At 44.3% G+C, this 27,596-nt stretch overlaps 1 protein-coding gene across 9 annotated transcripts in view; it reads left to right on the top strand.

Moving 5' to 3' along the window:
- EPS15L1 (epidermal growth factor receptor pathway substrate 15 like 1) overlaps nucleotides 1-27,596 on the top strand; it is a 54,730-nt gene that overhangs the window by 2,455 nt on the left and 24,679 nt on the right. For 2 of the 9 annotated variants that reach the window (XM_064174773.1, XM_064174780.1), the window contains exons 2-22: nucleotides 4,388-4,429; nucleotides 5,048-5,137; nucleotides 5,488-5,535; nucleotides 6,734-6,829; nucleotides 8,174-8,236; nucleotides 9,076-9,201; nucleotides 10,242-10,301; nucleotides 10,753-10,989; nucleotides 12,534-12,691; nucleotides 13,840-13,996; nucleotides 16,219-16,281; nucleotides 17,801-17,886; nucleotides 18,631-18,703; nucleotides 19,979-20,146; nucleotides 21,404-21,601; nucleotides 21,860-22,024; nucleotides 24,075-24,201; nucleotides 24,324-24,374; nucleotides 24,741-24,877; nucleotides 25,881-25,941; nucleotides 27,059-27,141. In XM_064174773.1, the coding sequence (XP_064030843.1) occupies nucleotides 4,388-4,429; nucleotides 5,048-5,137; nucleotides 5,488-5,535; nucleotides 6,734-6,829; nucleotides 8,174-8,236; nucleotides 9,076-9,201; nucleotides 10,242-10,301; nucleotides 10,753-10,989; nucleotides 12,534-12,691; nucleotides 13,840-13,996; nucleotides 16,219-16,281; nucleotides 17,801-17,886; nucleotides 18,631-18,703; nucleotides 19,979-20,146; nucleotides 21,404-21,601; nucleotides 21,860-22,024; nucleotides 24,075-24,201; nucleotides 24,324-24,374; nucleotides 24,741-24,877; nucleotides 25,881-25,941; nucleotides 27,059-27,141 (2,289 nt within the window). Of the gene's footprint in view, nucleotides 1-4,387; nucleotides 4,430-5,047; nucleotides 5,138-5,487; nucleotides 5,536-6,733; nucleotides 6,830-8,173; nucleotides 8,237-9,075; nucleotides 9,202-10,241; nucleotides 10,302-10,752; nucleotides 10,990-12,533; nucleotides 12,692-13,839; nucleotides 13,997-16,218; nucleotides 16,282-17,800; nucleotides 17,887-18,630; nucleotides 18,704-19,978; nucleotides 20,147-21,403; nucleotides 21,602-21,859; nucleotides 22,025-24,074; nucleotides 24,202-24,323; nucleotides 24,375-24,740; nucleotides 24,878-25,880; nucleotides 25,942-27,058; nucleotides 27,142-27,596 lie in introns of those variants that run through there. The other 7 variants (XM_064174776.1, XM_064174774.1, XM_064174778.1 and 4 more) reach the window with 7 other exon arrangements.

Below are 27,596 nucleotides of genomic sequence, written 5' to 3'. Positions count from 1 at the left end.
GACCTGTCAAGAGTGTTTCAGAGATAATCAAGGCAGCAAACAGAATTCCCCTGGAAGCTGATAGACTTTCTCTTTCAGTAGCCTCAGTTTCATGATCACTGCAGAGATCTGGACTAGCTCAAATAAATGCCAGGAATGGTACTGGGTGGAACAGGACAGGTTAGATGTGTGTAATGCTGGAGTCTGTTCACTCAGAAAGTTATTAAGTAAGAATATTGATATTGAGGTATTAGGAGTGGTGAATGATATGGGTAATTCAGACAGGTGAAAGTGTTCACTCAGAATCATAGAATCAAGCAGGTTGGAAGAGAACTCCAAGATCATCCAGTCCAACCTAGCACCCAGCCCTATCCAATCAACCAGACCATGGCACTAAGTGCCTCATCCAGTCTTTTCTTGAAGACCTCCAGGGACGGTGCCTCCACCACCTCCCTGGGCAGCCCATTCCAATGCCAATCACTCTCTCTGCCAGCAACTTCCTCCTGACATCCAGCCTAGACCTCCCCTGGCAGAACTTGAGGCTGTGTCTCCTTGTTCTGTTGCTGGTTGTCTGGGAGAAGAGCCCAACCCCACCTGGCTACAGCCTCCCTTCCAGTAGTTGTAGGCAGCAATGAGCTCTGCCCTGACCCTCCTCTTCTGCAGGCTGCACACCCCCAGCTCAGCCTCTCCTCACAGGACTGTGCTCCAGGCCTCTCACCAGCTTTGTTGCCCATCTCTGGACATGTTCCAGCACTTCAACACCTCTTGAATTGAGGAGTCCAGAACTGGACACAGTACTCAAGGTATAGCCTGAGCAGTGCTGAGTACAGGGACAGAATAACCTCCATTGTCCTGCTGGTCACACTTTCTTGATACAGGCCAGGATGCTACTGGGTCTCTTGGCCACCTGTTCTCATAGATTAATTTTATGATGGTTATCTGCAGTTAAGTTTTTATCAAAGAGCATTTGAATATCTAGCAGCATGCAAACTAATGTTTCACCTCCCTGTGTTTCAACTGGCAATGCACAAAACCAGATGAAGAACAAGCCTGCAATTTCAGTTCTTGGAGTTCAGTTGGTATTTGTCTTTGATAACTTTGGGGTTTTGAATATTTGACTGCCCCATGGGTGCACTTTCCCCTGGGCCAGACATGTTCAACCCAGTCTCTGGACGTTATGGAGAGTTAGATGTTGGCTGGACTTAATGGTTTTAAAGGTCTTTTCCAAGTGAAATCATCCATGATTCTGTTCTATGTTAGACATGCAGGGATAACACAGGTCACTTTGTAAATCAGTTGTCTGAGAGAACTGGGGATGCTTAGCAAGTGGACTAAGGGCCATGGTAATTATTCTGGGGCAGCAGCAGACTTCTTTTGGCTCTCATCTTTGTGGGACACCTTGATACTTTTCCCCCCTTCACAGGACCTATTTTTATGCATCATGTGACATGACAAGAGTGTCTGAAGGAAGGTTGTGGGACAGGTTGTAATTCATCTGATCAGAGTTCTTTCTGGCCCTGAAATGACTTCAGGAGAGAGTGCTGCAATGAGCTGGCTTTCTTAGTTGTTCCGGTGGCAGCAGCTTACTCCTACCTTGTTCCCAGGCCTGTGTTAAGGGACGTGGAGATGGATCTGTGTGTACTGTGTCCAACAAATGCAGCGTGCAAGTTTGAGACTTGAACTTTGAATTTGTACAGCAAATCAACTTAAAGGTCAGCCAGCAAGACAGTAGGGTTCTGAGGTGTCTGAGAAGCTGTGCAAAGTCTTGGTCATAGCTGACGTTTTGGGGAATGGGGAGCAGGCACAGAAACCAGAGGGTCATCAAACTGTAAAGCCAGACCCAGTCATTCTATAGCATGTTCTGTCCTCTGGCTGCTCATCAACTGCAGACTCTTCAAAGTGTCTTTCTCTGATTGCCAGCATTGGCACTATCTTGTCTAGGTTCTTCATCAGCAGATGTCCTCAAATTACAGAATCCTAGACAATAGTGATGCAGTCACACGTGGCAAAGGGTAGAGGGGCAGCTCTGCTGTGTTTGTTACCTGAGCCCATTTTGTCTGGTTGGCTTCATCACAGAGATGCAGTCATGGAGGTAAATCAGTCAGAGAGACTTCATCTTTGTAAAATTCTGCAAGCAGAGCAGAGTGATGAAGTGCTTCCCAGCAGCACTTGTATGAATATATTGCTGCTGAAGAAGCCTCAGAGCATTTGAGCACATCATGCTGCATTCCTGTCACCTCTGACAGGTAAGTCGACTGTATGTCATGGCTTACAGTATCAAATAAAGATGACAAGAGTGGCTGCTGATGGGATGAGATCATTCAGTGATGCAGCTGGAGTGGTTTGCTGTGTATCTTGGCATGAACCCAGACTTTATATGCTCTAGGATACTCATCAAATTACTTAGAAGAGCTTGTAGCTGATTTTTGGCCAGTTTCTCTGCCAAATGAGAGCTTGGTGATAGCTGGCTCAGATGTACTAGATCTCATCCAGACCTGGACAGACTATTTCCTACTTCCACCTTTCCTTTGACTGTGTTTCCTACTTTGGACAGGAACACAGTGCTGTTTACAAGCCAGTAAAAAGTTGATTCAGATTTCTGAGTTATGATTGCAGCTTTCTTTTGAACTCCTGTCCAGTGTCTGGAGCATACTGGTGGAGGATGCAGTGATGTATTTTGTTGATGTACATCCCTGAAGTACACTGAAGATATTTAGGGAGCTATTCTGAAAATGCATATAGTCTTTCTAGCCAAGGAGAAATATTGGTCTTGAAAAAGAGCTCAGTGTTCTCTTGCTTTAGATGAGTAGGTTTTAATTATTTTGGATGTCTCCTTAAATAAAGATCTGGTGTCTTTATTGTAAACTCAGAGGAAGATTCTCTTTGCACAGAGTAAAATTTCATGCTCTGCACTGTTTTCTCATCATGTTTTTATCTCACCTCCCCTGAGTGTACACCTGGAGAACCACATATCTGGCAAGGAAGAAAGTAGCATTGGGGAGGTGACATAAGCAGCAATCAGAATTAGTGCAAGATAATGATTTCTTAGGTGTCTGACTGGAGAGAAGCTGTGTGGCTTGTTTGGTTGCTTGCTTTTTAAGGCCTCTGACTGCTTTAAGGGGTGACATGTTTGAGACTGGATTGTGATGGTTTTGCTCTTGGCCTATAACCTGCACTTGGCTAGAGTTTGTGTTCCAGTTGTAGGAGGCAGCTGAGAAGATGGATGTTGGGACTGCTGCCTTCTGTTGGCATGTCAATTGCTTGGAGCATAAGCAAGAGGGAGCAGGAAGCTGTTTGTTCAGTTTCCCGAAAAGGCAGGGCCCACCTTTGTGCCTGCTGCTTTTGTCTAGTGTGGTGGTAACACCAAGTTGAAATCCTCAAATGTCAGGGAATTGTGACATTTGTTTATTAACTTTTTGTTCTATTGCTCCTCTTTTTTCTTGTGTTTTAATGTAAGATCTGAGCCCTGAAAATGCACAGGCACAGGCCTATTTTGACACCAGGGCTCTGTCTCTGTGTGTAATTGTCTGCTGAAAATACTCTATAAGTATATTTAGAGTGCTGGAGGTAGGTCAGCCTTATGTAGAGAACTCTGCCTTTGATATCACTAATCATCAAACTGATCTGAAACACCTTGGCAAATACTTCAAAGCTGTTCTAAAAGCCTTGTTATCATGTAGTGTTGTTAATTAAAAGTGCAAGTGTAAGTGTGAGTACTGGAGATTGAGAAGTGTTAAGAATCACAGAATTAACTAGGTTGGAAGAGACCTCCAAGCTCATCCAGTCCAACCTAGCACCCAGCCCTATCTAATCAACCAGACCATGGCACTAAGTGCCTCAGCCAGTCTTCTCTTGAACACCTCCAGGGATGGTGACTCCACCACCTCCCTGGGCAGCCCATTCCAATGCCAATCACTCTCTCTGTCAAGAACTTCCTCCTAACATCCAGCCTAGACTTCCCCTAGCACAGCTTGAGACTGTGTCCCCTTGTTCTATTGCTGGTTGTCTGGGAGAAGAGACCAACCCCTACCTGCCTACAACCTCTCTTCAGGTAGTTGTAGACAGCAATGAGGTCAGCCCTGAGCCTCCTCTTCTCCAGGCCAAACACCCCCATCTCCCTCAGCCTCTCCTCATAGGGTTTGTGTTCCAGGCCCTTCGCCAGCCTTGTTGCCCTTCTCTGGACACCTTCCAGCACCTCAACAAGAGGTGACAGTAGTCTGATGCTGCAAGTCTGGGATGAGAGATCTCTGTTATCTAAACTTAGATGTGAAGCATACAGTTAGGAGCAAACTAGCATACTTCTTTCCTGGAAGTAATAAACAAAGCACCATCCACCCTTTTTTTGCCAGTCCCTAAAAGTGGGTTGGTTGCAGTTCTTTGCTTTCTTAACATTTCTCTTCTTTTTCAGTTTTCTAGTGGGAATCCAGTATATGAAACTTACTACAAACAGGTAGGCTCTTAAAAAAGAATTTAAGCTTAAGTGCAATTTCTTTGTCCCCAAGATTTGCCTCTTTTTTATTTCCCCGATGCAGTGCTGGATTCTCTCTGCTGAGTGGTAATGCATGGTTGTCTAACTCCTTTTGACCTAGAGGTCACAGAACCATAGAATCAACCAGGTTGGAAGAGACCTCTAAGATCATCCAGTCCAACCTAGCACCCTGCCCTATTCAGTCATCTAGACCATGGCACTAAATGCCTCATTGAAGCTTTGTTTGAACACCTCCAGAGATGGTGACTCCACCACCTCTCTGGGCAACCCATTCCAATGCCAATCACTCTTTCTGTGAAGAACTTCCTCCTAGCATCCAGCCTATGCTTCCCCCAGCACAACTTGAGACTGTGTCCCCTTGTTCTATTGCTGGTTGTCTGGGAGAAGAGACCAACCCCACCTGGCTACAACCTCCCTTCAGGCAGTTGTAGACAGCAATGAGGTCCCCCCTGAGCCTCCTCTTCTCCAGGCTGAACAACCCAGCTCCCTCAGCCTCTCTTCATAGGGTTTATGTTTCATTTCTTATCTCTGCTTTCGTGCCAGACATGCTTCAATAAGCTGTGCATTTTTGTCTTTCAGGTAGATCCAACATACACAGGGAGAGTTGGGGCAAGTGAAGCTGCACTGTTCCTTAAAAAATCCGGTCTATCTGATATCATCCTTGGAAAAGTAAGTTGGAGGAACCAGGTAATGCAGTAATGGTTTGTGCACTTGCTCACCTGCAGCTACTGTTGAGAAGGGCTTTGCAAAACGGAGATCAGAGGCATGCAAAGCAGATCTATGGGATGCTGGGTTAGCCACAGATTGGTCACAGCTGCGAGGCCTTGCCCTGAGGTTCACAGGGGGCTAAAAGGAAAAGCTTTTGTGTAACATGCTTGCTAGTTTCAGAATTAAATGACATTGTATGTAGTAAGTTGAAAGCTGCAACAAAGAGTTCAAGGAGAAACACAATGCAAAGTAGTGAGCTGAGTTAAGCTTTGTTTTAAAATCATAGTGGCTTCTATTTTTTATCCCCACAGATATGGGATTTGGCTGACCCGGAGGGTAAAGGATACTTGGATAAGCAGGTAAATTTGGTTGGAAAAGACCTCTAAGATCATCAAGTCCTACCACTGACCTAGCACCACCATGGACACTAAACCATATCTCTAACTGCTGTGCTCACACGTTTCTTGAAGGTCTGCAGGGATGGTGACACCACCACCTCCTTGGGGAGCCTGTTCCAATGCCAGATCGCTCTTGCAAGAAAGAAATTGTTCCTCATGTCCAACCTAAACCTGCCCTGGTGCAAATTGAGCCTGTTTCCTCTTGTCCTGTCACTTGCTAATAGGGAGAAGAGACCAACTCCCATTTTGCTGCAGCCTTCTTTCAGGGAGTTGAAGACAGTGAGGTCTCTCCTCAGCCTCCAAGCTGAACAACACAAGTTCCCTCAGACGCTCCTTGTAACACTTATGCTTTAGACCCTTCAGCAGCTCTGTTGCCCTTTTATGGACCCACTCCAGCAACTCAGTGTCCTTGGAGTGAGTGCCTGCAACTGAATCCAGTACTCAAGGTGTGGCCTTACCAGTGCTGACCTTAAGGATAAGCTTATCTTGAGCTTGTTTTTTTTAAAGCTTTTGTTTGCAAAATGATTTTTTTGTTTTTTAGCACTGCCTCAGATCCAGGTGTGCTACTTAATGAGCCTGCCTGGGAAATGTAGGTCTCAATTTCTGACTCAGTGTTTGTGATGCATAGATACAGGGCTGTTGAGTCTTGCATCCTCGAGGAGAGGCTGAGGGAGCTGGGAGTGTGCAGCCTGCAGAAGAGGAGGCTCAGGGCAGAGCTCATTGCTGTCTGCAGCTCCCTGAAGGGAGGCTGTAGCCAGGTGGGGTTGGCCTTGCACTGCTGCAAACTATGATTATAAGGTTTATTTTAGAAGTCTTTCTTGCATGAAAAAAACACAACTGGCATTTCCAAGCATGGCTTGGAATGTGTGCATAATTTACTGTAAAGTATTATTAATTAGTTTAAAAACTAACTGTTGACATTTACTTTTTAAGAGGGACTCTCCCACAGTAAAGTAGCTTTGAAGTTTTCTGCTTTGTTCCACGTTACTGTAACAATTTGTTTGAATTATCTTTCAGAGGAGCAAGGTAGTAGGCACTGAAATGTTACCTGAACAGGGCTGTACATGTGTTGTTTCCATCCCTAAGTTGCAGGTGTACATCAGTAGATTATTGGAGGCTGATCCAGGCCAGGTCTGACAGCAAACATTGTTCTTTGCAGGGTTTCTATGTTGCGTTGCGCCTTGTGGCCTGCGCACAGAATGGCCACGATGTTAACCTGAGCAGCCTGAACTTGACTGTGCCACCTCCTAAATTTGTAAGTAACAAACCAAAATGTTTGTATGTGTTGTATGAGAGCTAAGGCTTCAGTTGGAGTGCTGGAACCATAGCATCATTGAATGGTTTGGGTTAGTAGGGACCTTAAAGGTTATCTAGTTCCAACCTCCTATTAGGACAGGCTACGAGAGTTGGGGCTCTTCAGCCTGGAGAAGAGAAGGCTTCGAGGAGACCTTGGAGTAGCATTCCAGTGTCTGAAGGGGGCCTAAAGGAGGGCTGGGGAGGGACTACTAACAAGGTCTTGTAATGACAGGATGAAGGGTAATGGGTTTAAATGGGAAAAGGGGAGATGTAAACTGGATGTTATGAAGAAGTTCTTTCCAGTGAGGGTGGTGAAACACTGACACAGGTTGCCCAGGGAGGTTGCGGATGCTCCCTCCTTGGAGGTGTTCAAGACCAGGTTGGATGAGGCCTTAAGCAACCTGTTCTAGTGGGAGGTGTATCTGCTTATGGCAGGGGGTTGGAACTGGATGAGTTTTGAGGTCCCTTCCAACCCAAACCATTCTATGATTCTCCTGCCATGGGCAGAGCTACCTCCTACTAGACCTGGTTGCTCAGGTCTAGCAAAGTATTGCTTTGAGTACTTCTCTGGGCAACCTATTCTGATGCAGAAATCATCTTCTTCATGAATGCCTTGCTTGTGACACCTCAGGCTTTTGTTCCTTAAAATATGACAGCAGTCATAGCTGCCACAGCCCTGGCTTCCTGTACTCCAAAACTGGTGCAAGTTTAACTCTAGTCAGTGTGGTCAGGAAGCTGATGTGGCTAAATTCTATGTTTATGCCAAAAAACCCCAATACTTTGGGCTAGGTCAATGGGAGTGCATAGGAAAGGGCACGAGTGCAGCTTTGCATGTTGCAGAAAAAGAGGTTCTGCCTCAACACAAGGGGGAACTTCTTTACTGTAAGGGTCTCAGCACCCTGGAACAGGCTGCCCAGGGAGGTCGTGGAGTCTCCTTCTCTGGAGCCTTTCAAGGCCTGTCTGGATGTGTTCCTCTGTGATCTGTGTTAGATAGCATTGTCCTGCTCTGGCAGGGGAGTTGGACTCGATCCCTTCCAACCCCTAACATCCTGTGATCCTATGATGCAGTAGCTGCTGTGGAACCACCCCTTTAGCTTGTGTTAGTTCTCTGCTGGGGTACCTAGTGCACCAGTACAAGTCAGTGTGACTGAGGTTTGTTTACTTGGGTGCATGTGTATCTTTTTTCATGTGTAGTTAAGTGTTGTGTCTATAAACATCTTTTAAAGCAGTTAGTAAGGATTAGAAACAGAAGTGTGTTTTATATATATATATACATATCAATGAAAACATCTTTGATTTTTAGCATGACACTAGCAGTCCTTTGCTGATCACACCACCTTCAACAGAGACTCACTGGGCTGTTAGGGTAAGTGTAAAGACAAAATATTCCATCCATTTGTGAAAAAGGAAACATTTTCCTTGCCTGTAATTTTGACAGTGAGAGAATTTTGTTTCCAATGTACTTCCCATTACAGAAGTCATCTTTCTGATGCCAGACTTATGCACAATAGAGAATATTGAGCTCTAGAAATAAGTATTAAACAAACCTTTGACAACCTGTGGTGTGATGGTTTTAAGACACAATGAATTTTAATCTTCTGCCTGGATTTCTTCCAGAATCCCAGTAGCAGGCACTTTTGTGTGTGTATAAAAGAACCCCACTGAGAACAGCAAAGCATTTCACTAAATCCAGCCTGAAGTATTAATTTAAAGCTTGAGTTCGTGTGTTCTAATTAGCATTCAGTGATACACTGTATATATATCTATCTCACTGGATAAAAGTGACTTTGGGTACATACATGGGGCTACTTAATGCTGATTTCTGTGTTTATTTTTGTACCTGGCAGGTTGTACTTTAAAGTGGGAAGCAAATTATGTGAGAATAATAGTGGTTAGTTCTACAGAGTTCTTCAGAGTTTGTTTAAATTCTAGGCAGCAGTGTTTGAATCATAATGCCTCATCCTTTACAACACTGCAGGAGCACATCTCGTGTGCTCTTAGCTCTCATGACTTTAGCCTTGAAATGAAGTTCCTAAAATGCAGCTCCGTGGGGTTTAGATTTGGATACAGTGTGGTAGCCCTTGCCTAGCTTGGCAATTTAGGATCAATACAGTACTGACCAATTTTAGCTTCTTGCAAATTCTCATTTTCAACACTCACACAGGCACACTTTTTTACTTATTCAGGCTATTTCTTACCAACTAGGTGGAAGAAAAAGCAAAATTTGATGGTATTTTTGAAAGCCTTTTGCCAGTAAATGGTTTACTTTCAGGAGACAAAGTAAAACCAGTACTGATGAATTCAAAGCTACCTCTTGATATCCTAGGAAGGGTAAGTACACTGTTTACATTTAGCTATCACAGTGATAAATATTTAAATGTAACTTCCCAACATAAGAGAAGGTTTTGGCTGAGACTTTACATCGAGTGCATGCTGTGAAGCAAGAATATTAACTAGGCTCAGCAGTCTTCCACTTAGAAGTAAGAACAATAGTCATAGTTTGTTTCTGCCCTAGGGTAGATTTGCTTAATTATGTCTGCACTCATTTTAAGAGATGAAAAATTTTGTTTTGATTGTTTCAAACAACCTTAGCTCTCCTAAGCCATAGTAGCTGTTACAGCATCACACTCCACCGTGTTGCCATTTTTCCAAACACAAGTGATAAGCCATACCATTACATCCACTCACTGTTTGTACAAGAGGACACTTGAAACATCCCAGTTTACTGTAGCTGTCAAACTGTCAAGTATTTTTCCAAGTGTATTTATAAATACTTCTGAGATCTGAGCTTAATGCATCCACTGCATATTAGCAAGGGAAGCAAACCTTAAAGCATTTATCTGCTTCCATTTCACATACCTGTTCTTTAATGTTTTGCCTGTTGATATGACTGAGAATGGATACACTCTATGTAAGAGCTTTATCTGCATGATAGACTTTCATCTCTTCAAGAACTGCCTCTTCTCTGTATTATCTACAGAATCTAAGTATGACTTGTGTCAGTTCTGTACTTGAATATTATGAAGTCCTCAGTCTTGAAAGGCGTTGTGTTTATCTTGTTATTGTCATGGTAGAAGTTCAGGAAGCATGTTCCTGTTCCAGAAGAGTTTGCCAACAAGGTAGGGGACTGAGGAAGTGGGCCAAGGACTACTCAGAGAGCTTAGATTTGTACAGTGATGAAGCCAGGATTAGAATTCAGATGGTTGAGTCTCAGTTCTTAGCTTTCTATCCACTCTTCTTTGCTGTCTCAAAGTCATACTGATGATTAAATAATGATAGCTGAGTGCTGAGTATTAGAGTACACAAAGTTTTACATCCTTCTCAATCTCCTGCAAGTTTTCTTAACTGTATTTTCATCCTAACTGCTGTAGGTCTGGGATCTCAGTGATATTGATAAAGATGGTCACTTGGACAAGGATGAATTTGCTGTGGTAGGTTGCTTTACATTCTCAGTTCACAGTGTCTCTGCTAGAGCAAATGGCACGTTTTTTTCTCAAGAGCATTTCAAGAGAAGACTGGATGAGGCACTTGGTGCCATGGTCTAGTTGATTGGATGGGGCTGGGGGATGGGTTGGACTGGATGATCTTAGAGGTCTCTTCCAGCCTGGTTGATTGTGTGATTCTGATTCTGTTTCTCTGCTGCAGCCAACTGTCATAAGTTGTCCATGTGAAGCTATTAAATGACCTTTGTCAGATCCATCTGTTGACTCTTCCCTGTGTCATCAAGATTAAACTTACACAGATTACATCCACAGTTGTCTGCTCTGATTTTGAATCCCTGATCTCACTCTTTGTTTCACTGACATGTGAATGAAACACTGAAAATTCGATTGCTTTTTTCCCTAATTGTTAATCGATTTTCTGACCTTTTTGCCTTTGCAGGCAATGCATTTGGTATATAGAGCTCTTGAGAAAGAGCCAGTTCCTTCACTGTTACCCCCTTCTCTCATACCACCTTCTAAAAGAAAGAAGATGCCTGTCTTTCCTGGTGCAGTTCCTGTTCTCCCTGCAAGTCCTCCACCAAAAGACAGCCTCCGTTCTACCCCATCTCATGGTAGTGTCAACAGTCTGAACAGCACGGGGAGTTTATCTCCCAAGCACAGCATCAAGCAAGCACAGGTAGCTATTTTTTTCTTTTCATTCCTCCTTTTTTTGTGTATCAGCAAACTGCAGGGAAAAGAATAACTCTTTTTTTAGTTCTGCCTCATGTGAGTGCTCTTCTGAGAATATGTTTGTTGGGTGATTTGGGTGGAGGAAATGAAATGAAAACAGTAAGGCTTGGAATAATAGAGGAAGGAAAGGTGAATTTTAGGAGGAGGGATCACCAAAAGGTAGCAAATCTTATGGGAATATTCACTAGTGAAGTCATGGAAAGGTTTTCTTCCTCTGCTTCAATGGGAAATAAATCATTAATCTACCTTTTACAGCTCCTATATCCACAGCTCTGCATCCTATTCTAGTACCTCACCATCCACATGGGGAAGAATTTTCACCTGATCCATAGCTGTTCATGAACATTTCTAATTCAGATTGAAGGGATCAAGCTAAAACATTAATGGGAAAAGGGGAAATACCTGTTTACTAATCAGATTTGATTGTGCAAGGTGTTCAGCTGAGGGGAGAACTCACTGCTGTCTACATCTACCTGAAGGGACCTTTTGGAGAGGCTGCTGCTGGTCTCTTCTCACAGGTAGTTGGAGACAGAACAAGGGGAAATGGCCTAAACATGAGGCAGCAGTGCCCAGGTGGCCAGGAGACCCAGTGGCATCCTGGCCTGGCTCAGGAGCAGTGTGGCCAGCAGGACAAGGGAGGTTATTCTGCCCCTATGCTCAGCACTGCTCAGGCAACCACTTGAGTGCTGTGTCCAGTTCTGGGCTCCTCCATTGCAGAGAGATGTTGAGGTGCTGGAAGGTGCCCAGAGCAGGGCAGCAAGGCTGGGGAGGGGCCTGGAGCACAGCCCTGTGAGGAGAGGCTGAGGGAGCTGGGGGTGTGCAGCATGCATGTGAGGAGATGCAGGGCAGAGCTCACTGCTGTCTGCAGCTGCCTGCAGGGAGGCTGTAATCTCTTCTCCCAGGCACCCAGGGAAAGAACAAGGGGACACAGCCTCAAGCTGTGCCAGGGCAGGTCTAGGCTGGATATTAGGAGGAAGTTGTTGCCAGAGAGAGCATTGGAATGGGCTGCCCAGGGAGGTGGTGGAGTTGCTGTGCGTGGAGGTGTTGAAGCCAAGCCTGGCTGGGGCACTTAGTGCCATGGTCTGGTTGATTGGCCAGGGCTGGGTGCTAGGTTGGACTGGATGAGCTTGGAGCTCTCTTTCAACCTGGTTGATTCTGTGATTCTGTGATTCTCAATGTGGGGCTGGGGAGATTTAGACTGGACATTGGGAAAAGTTTTTCAAGGAAGGAGTGGTCAGGCACTGGGGTGAGCTGCCCAGGGCCATGGTGGAGTCACCCATCCTGGATATGTTTAAGAGTTCTTTGGATGTGATGCTTGGGGATCTGATTTAAGGTGAATCTTGCAGAGTAGAGTTTTAGATTGGGCTTGGTGATCCTGAGGGGCTTTGCCAACCTGCATGTTTCTGTGGTTCAGTGAATGGTGTTGTGCATACTCTTTGTGTTGATAGGGACACTTTGCTGTCTTTTGAAATGTGCACCTTTGTCTTGCAGCCCTCTGTGACCTGGGTGGTCCCAGTGTCAGAGAAAGTGCGCTACGATGAGATTTTCCTGAAAACAGACACAGACATGGATGGGTTTGTGAGCGGCCAAGAAGTGAAGGACATTTTTATGCATTCAGGTCTGTCTCAGAATCTCCTGGCACATATATGGTAAGAATTTCCTGGCAGCTGTATTTTGTAACGTGCTGATCTATCCGTGCAGAATTGATTAAAACCCCCACAAACTAAAGCAGAGCCCAACTTCTGCTTCTGTTGCTCTGCTGTACTACTGTTGTGGGGACAGGGAATTAATGTGACCGAGTCAGGAGTTTATATAAAAATAGAGTTGGTTTATTTTCCTGAAAACCCACCCCCAGAACTATATACAGAAATGAATTGAGTTTTAATTAATCAGATTCAGCTCGTTTGAGAAAATCTGCAAGGATACCATAAGTAGTTTGACTACTTTGGAAGTCAGAAGTTGGAAAAGGCTTGTTGAGCTGTTAAATATTAGCGTTTCCCACTTAATAATAAAGCTGAGCCAAAATAACTCCCAGCCGGGCTGGCTGGAAAAGGGTGGTCCACCTGCTTGTCCTCTCGCTCTCTTTCTGAGGCAGTCGGAGGGTCGTTAAGGCCTATTGAGTCTGCTTAAAGGGTGCTAATGGTGGGAAGCTGCCTTCGGATCCGAGCGCCAGGGGCTCCTGCCGCAGAATCTATCCAGGCAGGGGGGAGAACTCTCAGGCACAAACGCTCAGGCAGGAGCGAACTCCAAGGCAGGAACCCCAAGACCAGGAAGTCTCCCAATATTTCTACCCTCCCTAGACAAAGAGCAGAGTTACCACCTCCTAGGCATGAAGACCACAGCCAATCCCAGCCCAATTCCAGCGTGGGCACTGCACGGGCACACCTCGTGCTGGAAGGGTCCCTTGCTCACCCCCTTCACGCTTGCAGGGCCAGGGGGGAACAGGTCTTCCACAGAGGGAGAGGAATTAGGGGTATACAGGACTCCAGGACAACTCTGCAGACTTTGTGGAAGAACAGGGGCACTTGGCTTTTCTGGAGTGGGAGTATAGGTCAGGTTGGGAGTTGGAATTGGTTTTTTGGAGTTCTGATGCTCTAAGTATTTTCTCAGAGTTCTGCTATTCTGTTCACTTAGGTCTAATAAAATCCTGCTCTGTTTATGGAACTCTTTCACTAGAATAAGCAAGCTCTGATAGGGCTGAATCAAAAGGAAATTACATCAATATCTGTATTTCAGGCTTGTTGGTACAGAAGAAATGAGCTTTTCTTGTTTGTAAGTGTGATCTGTTTTCCACTAGGGCTTTGGCAGACACAAGACAGATGGGAAAGCTGAGCAAAGATCAGTTTGCACTAGCAATGTATCTCATTCAGCAGAAGGTCAGTAAAGGGATTGATCCTCCACAAGTGTTGTCTCCAGACATGATCCCTCCTACAGAGAGAAACACTCCAATACAGGTAAGTCCTAGATTATTTGTAGACAATACTGAGCTTCTGTGCTTTGAAAGTAATGAATTTTGAGTGTTAATGTTGTAAATAATATCTTTTGGTAGTTTTCTGGTTAAAGATTGCCTCTTTTTATTTCCTCTTACAAAATCCTTTAATGTTTGAAACTATACACAGGTTTTTAACAGTGCAGGACAGTTAAGGGAAATGCAGTAGAATATTTCATAGAATCAACTAGGTTGGAAGAGACCTCCAAGATCATCCAGTCCAACCTATCCCTCAGCCCTAGCCAGTCAACCAGACTACCAGACCATGGCACTAAGTGCCTCAGCCAGTCTTCTCTTGAAGACCTCCAGGGACGGTGACTCCACCACCTCCCTGGGCAGCCCATTCCAATGCCAATCACTCTCTCTGTCAAGAACTTCCTCCTAACATCCAGCCTAGACTTTCCCTGGCACAACTTGAGACTGTGTCCCCTTGTTCTATTGCTGGTTGCCTGGGAGAAGAGGCCACCCCCCACCTGGCTACAATGTCCCTTCAGGTAGTTGTAGACAGCAATGAGGTCATCCCTGAGCCTCCTCTTCTCCAAGCTAAACACCCCCAGCTCCCTCAGCCTCTCCTCATAGGGTTTGTGTTCCAGGCCCCTCACCAGCTTTGTTGCCCTTCTCTGGACACGTTCCAGCATCTCAACATCTCTCTTGAGCTGAGAGGCCCAGAACTGGACACAGCACTCAAGGTGTGGCCTGACCAGTGCCAAGTACAGGGGAAGAATAACCTCCCTTGTCCTACTGGCCACACTGTTCCTGATGCAGGCCAGGATGCCATTGGCTCTCTTTCATAAGTAAAGGAAAGATAATGCTGAGAAAAGTCTAGCATGACTCCTTTGTCATAGAGAATTGTTAGGGAGTTTTTAACTTTCACAGGATATTAGGGTTGGAAGGGACCCAAGGAGATCATGGAGTCCAACCCCCCCTGCCAGAGCAGGACCACACAACAGCACAGATCACAGAACGTTAGGAGCTGGAAGGGACCTCGAAAGATTATCCAATCCAACCCCCATGCCAGAGCAGGATCACCTACACCAGATCACACATCCAGGCAGGCTTTGAATGGCTCTGGAGAAGGAGATCCCACCACCTCTCTGAGCAGTCTACTCCAGTGCTCAGACACCCTCACAGTGAAAAAGCGACTGTTAAAAGCTGCTTTAGTAGCCTGTCCCTGACCGTGGTCAGAACTGAATTCCTCCCATGAAAACAGAATTCTTAAATGGCTAAGTGGAGAGTGTCTGGATTCTGGGAACTGGTGCTTGATTCACCCCTTGCAGTATGACAGGTAGTGATGGTGGTGGACAGGTGTCCAGTTTTGGTCACCACAGTATAGAAGGGACACTGAGGTGCTGGAGCAGATGCAGAGAAGGGTGACGAGGCTGGGGAGAGGTCTGGCAAACATGACCAAGGTGGAGCAGCTGAGGGAGCTGGGGGTGGTTAGTCTGGAGAAGAGGAGGCTGAGAGGGGACCTTACTGCCCTCTACAACTACCTTAAAGGAGATTGTAGTGAGACTGGAGCTGGCGTCTGTCTTCTCCCGAATTGCTAACAACAGGACAAGAGGAAATGGCCTCAAGTTGCATCAGGGGAGGTTCAGGTTGGATGTTGGGAGGAAGCTCTTTACTGAGCAGGTGGTCAGGCACTGGAACAGGCTGCCCAGGGAGGTGGTGGAGTCGCCATCCCTGGAGGTGTTTAAAAAGGATGTGGCACTGGAGGCTACGGTCTGGTGATGAAGGCTGCTGGGATGAAGGTTGGACTGGATGATCCTGGTGGTCCTTTCCAACCATAGTGATTCACAGTGATTAGATGTGCTGAGGGATTTGGTTTAGTCAAGGACTTGTCAGTGTGAAACTAATGATTGGACTGGAGGATCTCAAAGGTCTTTTCCAATCTAAGAATTCTGTGATTCTGTGACTGCACAGTCCTGTGTCTGTCACTGTTAGTACCATTTTACTGAAGCATCTGATCTCTTACCAAATCCTGCTTTGCTCCTGTCCCCAATAGCTGGTGTGTCTGGAATGTAAATGCATAAATACCTCTGGTGTCAGTCTCATTTCTTCCATCAGCTAGAAGATATTGTCTTTTTCTTTTCTTTTTCTGGCTTTGCCTAACCAGAAAGCCTCTACATATACTTTAACTGTTGCTGTTGCTGGTCCCTTTAAGGTTTTTCCTATCTCCTTTTCCTATAGACTCTGTCAGGTTACTTGACCCCTGTAGCAAGTGAGATCTCAGCACTAACAGAAATGCGTCGTGTGAGTAACCGTTACTGTCGAGAAGAATTTTGTTGCTGTGTGCTCCTTGTAACACCAAGGCTTTTATTTCTTCACCTGCTGCCTCTTTGCTCTTGTGTTCCTGGCACTTGCTCTTGGCATGATGATATGTCACAGCAGCATGAAGCTATCAGGACTGGCTGTGGACTTGATGATTCTGCTTCCTTCCACAATTTGAGATCTGCTGTTCTGGCAGGAAGTTCTTTGACAGGCAGCTGAGCCTCAGCATGTTAAAGTTTCTCATGGACCAGTTCTCGTGGAGCTGTTGGCCATAAATACCCCTTGGTGCAAGAGCTCTGAGCTTCCCATTATTTTAAATTCATTGTATCCCTTTTTTTTCCCATCTGCTCTGGTTTTAGCTGAATATCACATGAAAGGAACTGTATGCTTCTCCTCACTTTGCAGATCATGTGGAGCAATGACTGTTCTTTCCCAAGCAGTGCAGCCACTCAGTTTAACTTATTTCATAATCAAATTGAGTAACAGCTTACTGTGGTCCTGTACAGCTTTACAGTACAGGCCTCAACAAAGCTGAGACTACAAAGAAAGAAGTGATAGTAGAAGCTTTTGATTAGCTAGCTTGAAGAATTAGTATGAATTACCATTGTCATTTGTAGTTACTTAATGAGGTATTAACAAAAGAAGTGCTCACCCAAAAGTGAGGACTTAACACATTCACACTGCAGATTCACCTATTGTGGCATCCAAAAAAATCACATTTCACTGGGCTATTTGTGTGTGGTTTGTTGGTTGGGTTCTTGTGAGGGGGTTTCTATTGAATAAAGCCAAACTCTCTGTGTTTGTCACAGCAATCTCTAAGTGAGCAAACAAGCAAACTCTGTTTCTTCTGCTCAAAATGATATTTAAAGATGATAGGTTTCCTGATTAGTCCTAGCAGTGAGTTCACTCTTGCAGTTTTTGCTCAATTGCAATGATTATGGTTTCTTTCCAAAGAACTTTTTATAGCACTGACAAATTTTTTACCAAGTGCTGAGATCCTCTCTTAATCACTTCTAGTGATACTTTTTTTGCCTGAAATGCAAGGGATACTCTCTGCATCCTCCTGGCTCTGAGTGGCAGTAGAAATTATGTGCTGGGAAGTGGTTATAATTGCAGATGTTTGCATGAACAGAAGGCAACTGAAATTACAATCTGACTTCTTTAAGTTCCCTGGAAGCTTCTCTGTTGTCTGTAGCAGAGATGTGGGTTCAGGTTCTGAATGTTAACTCTACCACTGCCTGCAGTTATTCTGTCAGTGTTGTGCATGTCTCTCTACTGGTGTGTATTTCCTATCCCATCTGTTCTGTGGGCACAGAGAAAAGGCCTGTGATTCACAGGCACAGTTGTGTGGCATGCTCAGTGCTTGTTGCATAACCTGATGTCTCTCAGAGAATTTTCCCAATGCACATAATGGGGATTGTGTTCCACCTCTGTCCTCAGCCTTGGCAAAGGAAGACCTCTGACAACTTGGCCTTTTGACAGAGTGTTTTATTCTTAACAGGATAGTTCAAGTTCTGTTGGATCAGGAGAGTTTACAGGGGTGAAAGAACTGGATGACATTAGCCAAGAAATTGCACAGCTGCAGAGGTACTGACGTGTCCATTGCTTTTCTTTTCTTGTAGCCAGTTTATTGTTGCTTGTCACTGAAGTTTGTAGACTCACAGAACAGTTTGGGATGGGAGGGACCTAAAGACCACCTAGTTCCAGCCCCAGTGCTATAAGCAGGGACATGTCCTCCTCCTAGACCAGTTTGCTCAAGGCCTCATCCAACCTGGCTTTGAATACTTCCACACTTGCAGCCTCGTCAGCTTTTCTTGGCAAACTGTTCCAGTGCCTCACTGTCCTCATGGGGAAGAATTTCTTCCTAACATCTCATCTAAATCCATCTTCTTCCAGTTTGAAGGCATCACCTCTCATCCTATCACTCCAGGCCTGTGTAATGAGTCCCTCTGCAGCTCCCCTCTAGCCCCCTTCAAATACTGAAAGGCTGCTCTAAGGCTTCCCTGGAGCTGATGAGTAATCTCCCACTCATAACCTACAGTTAATTGTGTAAAGCCAGCTTAGATTCTGTCAGGTAATTCAGAAGGTGGCTGTGCTAGCTTGAGCCTAGCTGGGATATTTTTGCACCCAAAACATCACAGTGGGCTATGGGACAGAGTGGTTTATGAAGAATAATTGATAGATAGATGTAAAGAATATGTCAGGCTATGGCCTGGCATTTTTGGCCAGGTGTTTCCAGAATAACATTGAATTTCTGTGTGCATGCATGTGTGTGTTGTGTTATTTAATCATGAAACCCATGAACTAATCTTGTGCTTGTCTATCTTACAGGGAAAAATATTCACTGGAGCAGGACATCAGGGAAAAGGAAGAATCAATCAGGCAGAAAACCAATGAAGTTCAGGTAAAAACTCTCTTTACAATTATTATATTTCATTGTAATTTAAAATAACCTACAGGGTTAGAATCATAGAATCAGTCAGGGTTGGAAGGGAGCACAAGGAGCAGCCAGTTCCAACCCCCCTGCCATGGCCAGGGACACCCTACCCTAAATCAGGCTGCCCACAGCCTCAGCCAGCCTGGCCTCAAACACCTCCAGCCATGGGGCCTCAACCACCTCCCTGGGCAACCCCTGCCAGGCTCTCACCACTCTCATGCTGAACAACTTCCTCCTCACCTCCAGGCTGACTCTCCCCACCTCCAGCTTTGCTCCATTCCCTCCAGTCCTGTCACTCCCTGAGAACCTCAGAAGTCCCTCCCCAGCTTTCTTGCAGCCCACTTCAGATCCTGGAAGGCCACAAGAGGGTCACCTGGGAGCCTTCTCTGCTCCAGCCTGCACAGCCCCAACTCTTTCAGTCTGTGCTCACAGCAGAGCTGCTGCAGCCCTCTGAGCATCCTCCTGGCCCTGCTCTGGACACACTCCAACCTGTCCACAGCCCTCTTGTCATAGTGGCTCCAGAACTGGATGCAGTACTCCATGTGGGGTCTCACCAGAGTGGAACAGAGGGGGAGAATCACCTCCTTCAACCTGCTGGCCACACTTCTGCTGCAGCCCAGGCTCTGCTTGGCTTTCTGGGCTGCAGGTGCACCCTACTGGCTCCAGTTGAGCTTCTTGTCCACCAGCACCCCAAGTCCCTCTCCTCAGGGCTGCTCTCCAGCCTGGCACTGCACAGTCTGGATTTGTGCTTGGCATTGCCTTGACCCAGCTGCAGGACCTTGCACTTGGTCTTGAGTTAATTAAGCATTCTTTCTTCTGTACTGCTGCTGGGAAATTCTTTCCTCTGATGGGATTTTCCTGTAGCTTAAAGATCTTTATTTTCCTGTTTTGTCTCACAAATGTTTTCTTTTGATGCTGGTTACTGTGAACAGAAGAAGATAGATGAACTGTTTGAAATATCTTTTTCTGTAGCGTTTGGCTAACACTGTCATTTAGGAGATCATTGATGATTAGGATGGCTCTGTTACATGTGCTGTGTCACTGTCTCTTTCCACGTTGTGGGCACTGATTTGTTTCCTGATGTCTCAAACAAGTTGCTGCAGAAACATCAAGTGCATGTGCAGGCAGTGGCCTGTATGACATAGAAAATCTGCTGGATTTTGCTAGCTCTTTTCTCTGTGCTTGATCATTCCTTTAAGACAACAGCTAAATCTAAGTTACAAACTGTGGAATTTTCCTCAGGAGCTGCAAAATGATTTAGATAGGGAGACAAGTAACTTGCAAGAGCTAGAGGCTCAGAAACAAGATGCCCAAGACCGCTTGGATGAAATGGACCAGCAGAAAGCCAAACTGAAAGATATGCTGAATGATGTGAGGCAGAAATGCCAGGAAGAAACCCAGGTGGTGAGTGTACGTTAATTCCAGACATGCTCCAGACTCTTGTGTCTTTTGCTGAAGGAAATTCTGTTTGTTTCATGAGTAAGCTTGTTTGCTTTGTTCATTTTTACCATAAATAGCCATTTCTACACAAATATAGAGGTCCAAGAATGGATTTTGCTAATCTAAATAGAACCATAGAATGGTTTAGGTTGGAAGGGACCTCAAAGCTCAGCCAGTTCCAACCCTCCACCATAGGCAGGGACACCTCCCAGTCGAATGGGTTGCTCAAGGCCTCATCCAGCCTGGTGCTGAAGAGCTCCAGGGAGGTTGTGGAGCACAGAAGCACCCAATGTGATCAAAGATCACATTGGGTGCTTCTGTGCTCCACAACCTCCCTGGGAAACCTGTGCCAGTGTCTCACCACCCTCACTGCAAACAACTTCTTCCTAACATCCAGTTTAAATCTCCCCTCTGCCAATTCAAACCCATTCTTCCTCATCCTGTCATTACCAGACCTTCTCAGTAGTCCCTCCCCAGCCCTCCTGTAGACCCCTTTCAGATACTTGAAGGCCACTCCAAGATCTCCTCTAAACCTTCTCTTCTCCCGGCTGCAAAGTCCCAACTCTCTCAGCCTGTCTTCATAGCAGAGGTGCTCCTTTCATAGTAGTCATAGAAGAGGAGTTGAATCAGGTGATCTCCAGAGGTGTTACTGTTCTTTGAACATGTGAAACATTTTTGCTACCTAATGCTGCATTCCTGACTGAGGAGGAGATTCCCTGGGCAATAGTGCATATTTGATCACTGAGCCTTATCTAATTGTGAGTTAAAAGTGAGTTTCAGGGGATAGGATTGCTAAAGTAGCTGATAGCTTAGCTCAGTGTAGAAAATAAATCTGTAAGGTCATGGAAGAAAGTGTATAAAGTGAGGCTTATGTAGTTTGACTCTTAGCAGTGTTGAAAACCTAATAGTTAAGAAATGCTTGGATGGAACACAAGGCAAGTTCTGAAAACTACAAGGTAGCCATCTAAGAGAAGCCTTTTAATTCTCTTTATAATTAGTGTGGTATTTCTTTCATTTAATACTGATTTTATTGAGTGTCCTGTGTAGTTTTTTCAAGGTAACATAAGTTACAAGTTTTGGGTAACATAATAGGCAGCTTGCAGTGACATTAAGTTCTTGTTACCTCCCTTAGCAGCTGATAAGCTGCTTTACATCTTGCCATATGGTCTTATCATTTATTAAGTTTATTTCAGATTTCACTCTGATTATTTTAACACTTTGTTTCAGATTTCATCACTAAAAATGCAGATTCAATCTCAGGAATCCGATTTAAAATTACAGGAAGATGACCTTAACAGAGCAAAAGCAGAGCTGAATCGCCTCCAGCAAGAAGAGACTCAGCTAGAGCAGAGTATCCAGGCTGGAAAAGTGCAGCTTGAAACAATAATCAAATCTTTAAAGTCAACACAGGAAGAAATAAATCAGGTATCCACTGCAGTTTGTATGGTTTCTTTCTTGCTTCTTGCATGGCTAAGAGTTGGACATCACCTAGAAAGATTATTTTTCAGAAGAGAAAAATAAACCAACTGTGGTTCATGGGGGAAAAAAGCCTTTTTTGACTGGTGCTTAGTAGGTTAATTCCCAGTTTGAGTCAGACTTAGAGTTTGGGGAGGGGGGAAATTGCAGCTGTCTGGCAACCATGATTTGAATGTGTAAGTGACTAAAGCATTTCTCACTATGTAGGCAAGAAGTAAACTTTCTCAGCTTCAAGAGAGTCATCAAGAAGTCAATAAGAGTATAGAAGAATATAATGAAGCTCTCAATGGGATTCATGGTGGTAGTCTGACAAACTTAGCAGACATAAGTGAAGGCCTTGGGCAGACAGAAAGAAGCAATTATGGAACCATGGTAAACCCCCTGTTTTTTAGTGTATTTTACAGTAATTAGGTTTGTGAGTTGTTCTTATTCTGAACTAGTTAAGATGTTTTTTTAGTTGGCTTTTGTTGTGTTGCTCGATACCATGAGCCCTGCAGGGCAAAGGTTTTAATGCTGGTGGCAAACCTGATTTTTAAGCTTTGCTTAGATCTTTTGCTTGGATTTCTGTGCCTGTGAAACTGTAACAGCAGAGATATGCAAGCAAACTGCCATTTTGGAAACCAAGAGAAAAGGTTGTGCTAAACCTTCCTTCATAACCTGTCATACCTTTAGTTTCAGGAAGTAGCTAGGACTATCTTTCCAATTCAGATGTTGGGTGGTTTTCTTCTAAACTCTCCAGTTTACCAAGGTGACACTTTCTCCTGCTGTAAACTTCCCTTTAGTTATGTATTTCTTATTTCCAAAACAAGCTCTACAAATTTCTCCTTTTCAGTGAGCTCTTTTTTATTACATGTTTCAGACAAACAAAATTCCCTTCCCAAAATACAATAGGTACTTCTGTTCAGCTTAAACAATTCCAACATCATTTTTCTCCCTTCTTCTCTTTTAATCTCTATTTTTCCCAATTCATAAGATCCTTCAGATTTTTTCAGTCAATTTCTTTTATCTGTTTTTTATTTGGATGTTTATTAATAGCCTAAAGTACAAAGTTTTTCAATTCTTAAGCCTATTTCTGTGCTTTAAATACAAATGTTGTGTACTTGCTTGATTATATTTGCACATCTGCTTGGTGCTTCTGCGTTAGGAAATCCTTTTAAGCACAGTAGAATTGTAGAATCAGTCAGGATTGGAAGGCACTACAAGGATCATCCAGTTCCAACCCCCCTGCTGTGGGCAGGGACACCTCACACTAGATCAGGCTGCCCAGAGCCTCATCCAGCCTGGTCTTAAACACCTCCAGTGGTAAGACTTCCACCAGCTCCCTGGGCAGCAAGTTCCAGGCTCTCATCACCCTTATGGTGAAGAACTTCTTCCTAACATCCAGTTTGAATCTCCCCATTTCCAGCTCTGTTCCATTCCCCCCAGTCCTGTCACTCCCTGAGAGCCTAAAAAGTCCCTCCCCAACTTTCTTGTAGCCCCCTTCAGATCCTGGAAGGCCACAATAAGATCACATTGGAGCCTTCTCCTCTCCAGACTGAACACCCCAACTCTCAGTCTCTCCTCACAGCAGAGCAGCTCCAGCCCTCCTCTCATCCTTGTGGCCCTTCTCTGGACACCCTCCAGTACCTCCATATCCCTCTTGTCCCAGGGGCTCCAGAACTGGATGTAGTACTCCAGGGGCAGTCTCACCGGGGCAGAGTAGAGGGGGGCAGCACTTCCCTCACCCTCCTGCCCACACTTCTCTTGATGCAGCCCAGGCTCTGGGCTTACCATGAGTTCAGTATGAAGTTAAATGTGTGTAATGTGTGGTGTATTCAGAAATGTTCCTCAGGCCTGCTACCTTTGTGTGCTGCATTACACTTTCTCTATAAAGCTGAAGTGTCCAGAAGAAGAGAAGTGTGGATTAAAACCAACAAGATATTGAGACATGATTGAGTGCTTCATTTCTGTGCTTGCATGGCTGGCCTAAGCATGATAGTTATTTTCCATTGGCCACTTCCAGATCTTTCTCTTATTGCAGAACCTGAGAATCCCTTACTGGGCAAAAACTCCAGTACATGTTCACAGTAAATAGTTATTTTTCTGACCATTTTGTCCTTTTCCTGTTCCTTTATTCTTCCCTCTTCCTCTTTCCCTCCCTCCCTGCTGTTTTGGGAAGTTTTAATTAAGACTTCTTCAGTAGATTAACTTGTTCTTGGTTTATGTATTGTGTCTTTTCATGTTCTGTGTAGCCTCAGGCTGCATATTTCTTTCTAATGTGTAATTACTTTTGCTTAGAAGCCACTTGGAAAGTTCTTTAGGAAGAGATTTTTTTTAAAGATCATTAAACAGGAATCAAAATGCCACAGATTTTCTGCTGAATGAATAACTGAGGGCTTTAATCATGGTGAGCTGCTGTAATGTTTCTCCTCTTCATTTTTAGGATGATCCTTTTAAGAATAAAACCTTGATGTTTACCAATAATACACAAGAATTGCACACAGACCCATTCCAGTCAGAAGATCCTTTCAAATCTGACCCGTTTAAGGGAGCAGACCCTTTCAAAGGCAGTAAGTGTCCCATGGCTTACCTGAGACCTTCAAGATCAATTGTTGAGTAAATTATGTTTTCACAGATTTTAATCACATTCCTAAATAGTGGATACAACAAATGATTTTTCTATTCTGCATAGGTGATCCATTCCAGCATGATCCTTTTGCAGAACAACCACCTGCTCCAGCAGGTAAAAGCCCTTTTGATGACAGGACAGGTGTGATCTAAACAAGTTCTAGCAAAACACAAAATGTTTCCAGAGTTTCCCTGGCTTCAGATTTTTGGTTTGCATGTGGGCATGGAGGAACCTGACAGAGTATGTGTTCAGGATCAGTGTTAATATCATGCATGTAACTCTAATAAGTCTGTAGCCCTAACATAACCATGTACCTGCTCAACCTTAGTAAGTACCCTGTGGAAATAGATACCTAAAAGTTTATTTGTTTTACCAAGTTGTTCCATGGTTTGATAAGAAAAATTACAGGTCCATGGCAGAATGATTCATGATGGACACACAAGATGCTACTTTCTACTTACCTTTTACTTCTCCTTCTAGACCCATTTGGAGGTGATCCATTTAAGGAAAGTGACCCATTTCATACTTCTGCCCCTGAGGATTTCTTCAAGAAACCAGGGAAGAGTGACCCCTTCACCTCAGATCCATTCACAAAACCCCCTGCCTTACCCTCCAAGGTCAGTGATTTTTGAATCTACTCATAATAGATTTCTTTACTTGTCTGAAAGCCAAAATGATTGAAATGTGACTAAATACTTTTCTCATAGATGATGAAATATCATTAGTTTTGCTCTTTAACACTGAAGCATGGATTGTTAAGGTAACCAGCAGTTTGTTCTCTCCGTCTCCATCGTAGTGGTGTGTATTCACCATGAAGATGCAGTTAGGTATTTGGGGGCTTTTTCCCTCTGTTGGGAATTTCAAGCAGGCAGCATCATGAGTGAGTATTCACACCACTGCCTCCATATCATCAGTGTTTTTATTTGTGCATAGTGAGTTGGATGGAGTCTTGTACTCAGCTGATAGTAGACTTCTGAAGGTGAAGAGCAGCTATGAACACTGTCTATTTAAAAAGTGATGTAGACACTCTCTGAAGTAATGTAAATGCCTGACCTTTAAGACAAGTTGAAGTGGCCTTAAAGTTGCATCAGGGAAGGTTTAGATTGGATTTTAGAAGGAACTCTAAAAGAGTTCTCAAACACTGGACCAAGCTCCTCAGGGAGGTAGCTGAATCCCCATCCCAGGAGGTGTTTAAAAGCCACAGAGATGTGGTGTCAAGGAGCATAGTTTAACACCAGCCTTGGCAGATTTGATGATCTTAAAGGTCTTTTCCAACCAAAATGGCTCTGATGCTATGAATATTCAGGCCCTGTTGTTTTAGAGCCTGGACACATGTCTTATTTTGCCCTGGTGATTAATACTGCTTGTATTTCAGTGTGATATGCTTTATTTGAAGTGTGTTGCACTTGTAGGAGCTTGGTGTTCTGCTCAAGGCTGTCAGTAACCAAACACACTAATCATGCAGACTTCATGAGTCAGTTTTATCCTTCTATGTGGCCACTGAACAGATTGGTCTGAAATTGGAAATCATTTGTCTTAAAGCAAGAGATTTTGATGTGCATAAAAAGACAAATGCACAGTAAAGCAGAACACTCATTATGTGTCTCTGTTCTTATTTAGCCTGACCCTTTTGAAAGCAGTGATCCTTTTACGTCTTCCAGTGTCTCTTCAAAAGGTCCAGGTAAGAAGAAAATAACTTGTTCCTGAAGGTGGCCAAGGAGGTGAGCTAGTTTGAAGCTAGCTGGGATATTTTGGTGAGAAGAATTAGATTATAGGCTGTGAAAAGGAAACAATGGTGATAGCTACTGCACTCATAGGCTTGCTGAGGTGTATAAAAACAAGAACATTAATATAGATATCACAGTTGCTCTCTGGCTTTGGCTGCCTCCCTTCTCTCTCTAACCTGCTAATCCCTCTGCTTCCTAATCCCCCTGGCCAATTCTCCAAACTCACCTTGAGCATAAGGCAAAGTCTGGGATAAGGTAGAGGGGTGGAAAGGAGGTGGAAGAGTGGGTGAGAGCCCCTCCTGGGGACTCTGGTGTCTGGGAAGGCTGTTGTGTTTCTGTATTACCTTTTCAACTTGTATATTTCTGTATATAGCTGAATGTGTTGTAGATATCTGCTTCTATATTGTGCTAAGCTGTAAATACAAAGCTTCACTTTCCAGCTACTGAGTCTAGTCTGGGTGATTTTTACAAGTTTGGAGTGGGGGGCAGGTGACACCCAAACCATCACAGGAGGTATCTCTTTATGAAAGAAGAATCAAATGTCAAAGTTGAGAGTGAGGAAAGTGTCTTGTAATAAGACAAGGAGCAATGGATATAAGCTGCACCACAGGAGGTTCTACCCCAACACAAGGGGGAACTTCTTGACTGTAAGGGTCCCAGAGCACTGGAACAGGCTCCCCAGAGAGGTTGTGGAGTCTCCTTCTCTGGAGCCTTTCCAGGCCTGTCTGGGTGTGTTCCTGTGTGCCCTGAGCTAGATTGGATGGTCCTGCTCTGGCAGGGGGGTTGGATTCAATGATCTCTTTGGATCCCTTCTGACCCCTGACATCCTGTGAGCCTGTGAACTTTTGGCAAAAATCTTTGTGGTCCTATTAGAGATGATGAAGATAAAGTCTCCACATGCACTATACTCCTCTCTCCTTTCTTCCTCCTGGTAGAAAACCTATTGTTTGATGGAATTCTCTGCTTTTTAATCACCTGCCTAGTTTTGTACTTCACTGGCACCAGTCATTCTTTGCAGTTGTTAAATATGATTTTAAATAACTTTGTGGGGGTTTTCTGTGTCTGTTTCAGATCCATTTGGAACACTGGATCCCTTTGGGAGTGGTGCTTTCAGTAGTGGTGAGGGATTTGCAGACTTCAGTCAGATGTCAAAGGTAAGGGAAGCAACTCTGCTTTTCAAAAGGGGTGTACAGATACTCTGTTCTAAAAGCTGTGACATAATTGTGGCTTTTAAGCTGTCCATTCACTTGGGTTATTATTTTCTAATCAACTGGAACAGTTACTTAGCAAAATGTTTTCCACCCATCTCAGATGTGGCAAAGCCTTACCAAGGCTGGTAGCTTCTATGGCAATAAATCATCTTTTCATAAACGTTTTCAAATACCAGAGAAGCCAAAGAAGTAAATTTTAGTTTCCACTTGTAAGAAAAGGTTTTTGTTGCAGATATTAACTTATTTCAAGGTCTGACCTTCTCCTAAGTGCTGAAGTCTGCTTCTTAGGTGCTTCATCTCTCAGAGTGTCCTGGCTTGTTCTTAAACTTCTGGCTCCATGTGCACACAGAGAGGAAAGTGGGAAACCAGTTGTGCTAACGTTTCATAGCTCTTCACAG

This window comes from Pogoniulus pusillus, chromosome 41 (assembly GCF_015220805.1).
Source record: "Pogoniulus pusillus isolate bPogPus1 chromosome 41, bPogPus1.pri, whole genome shotgun sequence".
Lineage (NCBI taxonomy): Eukaryota > Metazoa > Chordata > Aves > Piciformes > Lybiidae > Pogoniulus > Pogoniulus pusillus.
This window is presented reverse-complemented; position numbering and strand designations above follow the sequence as displayed.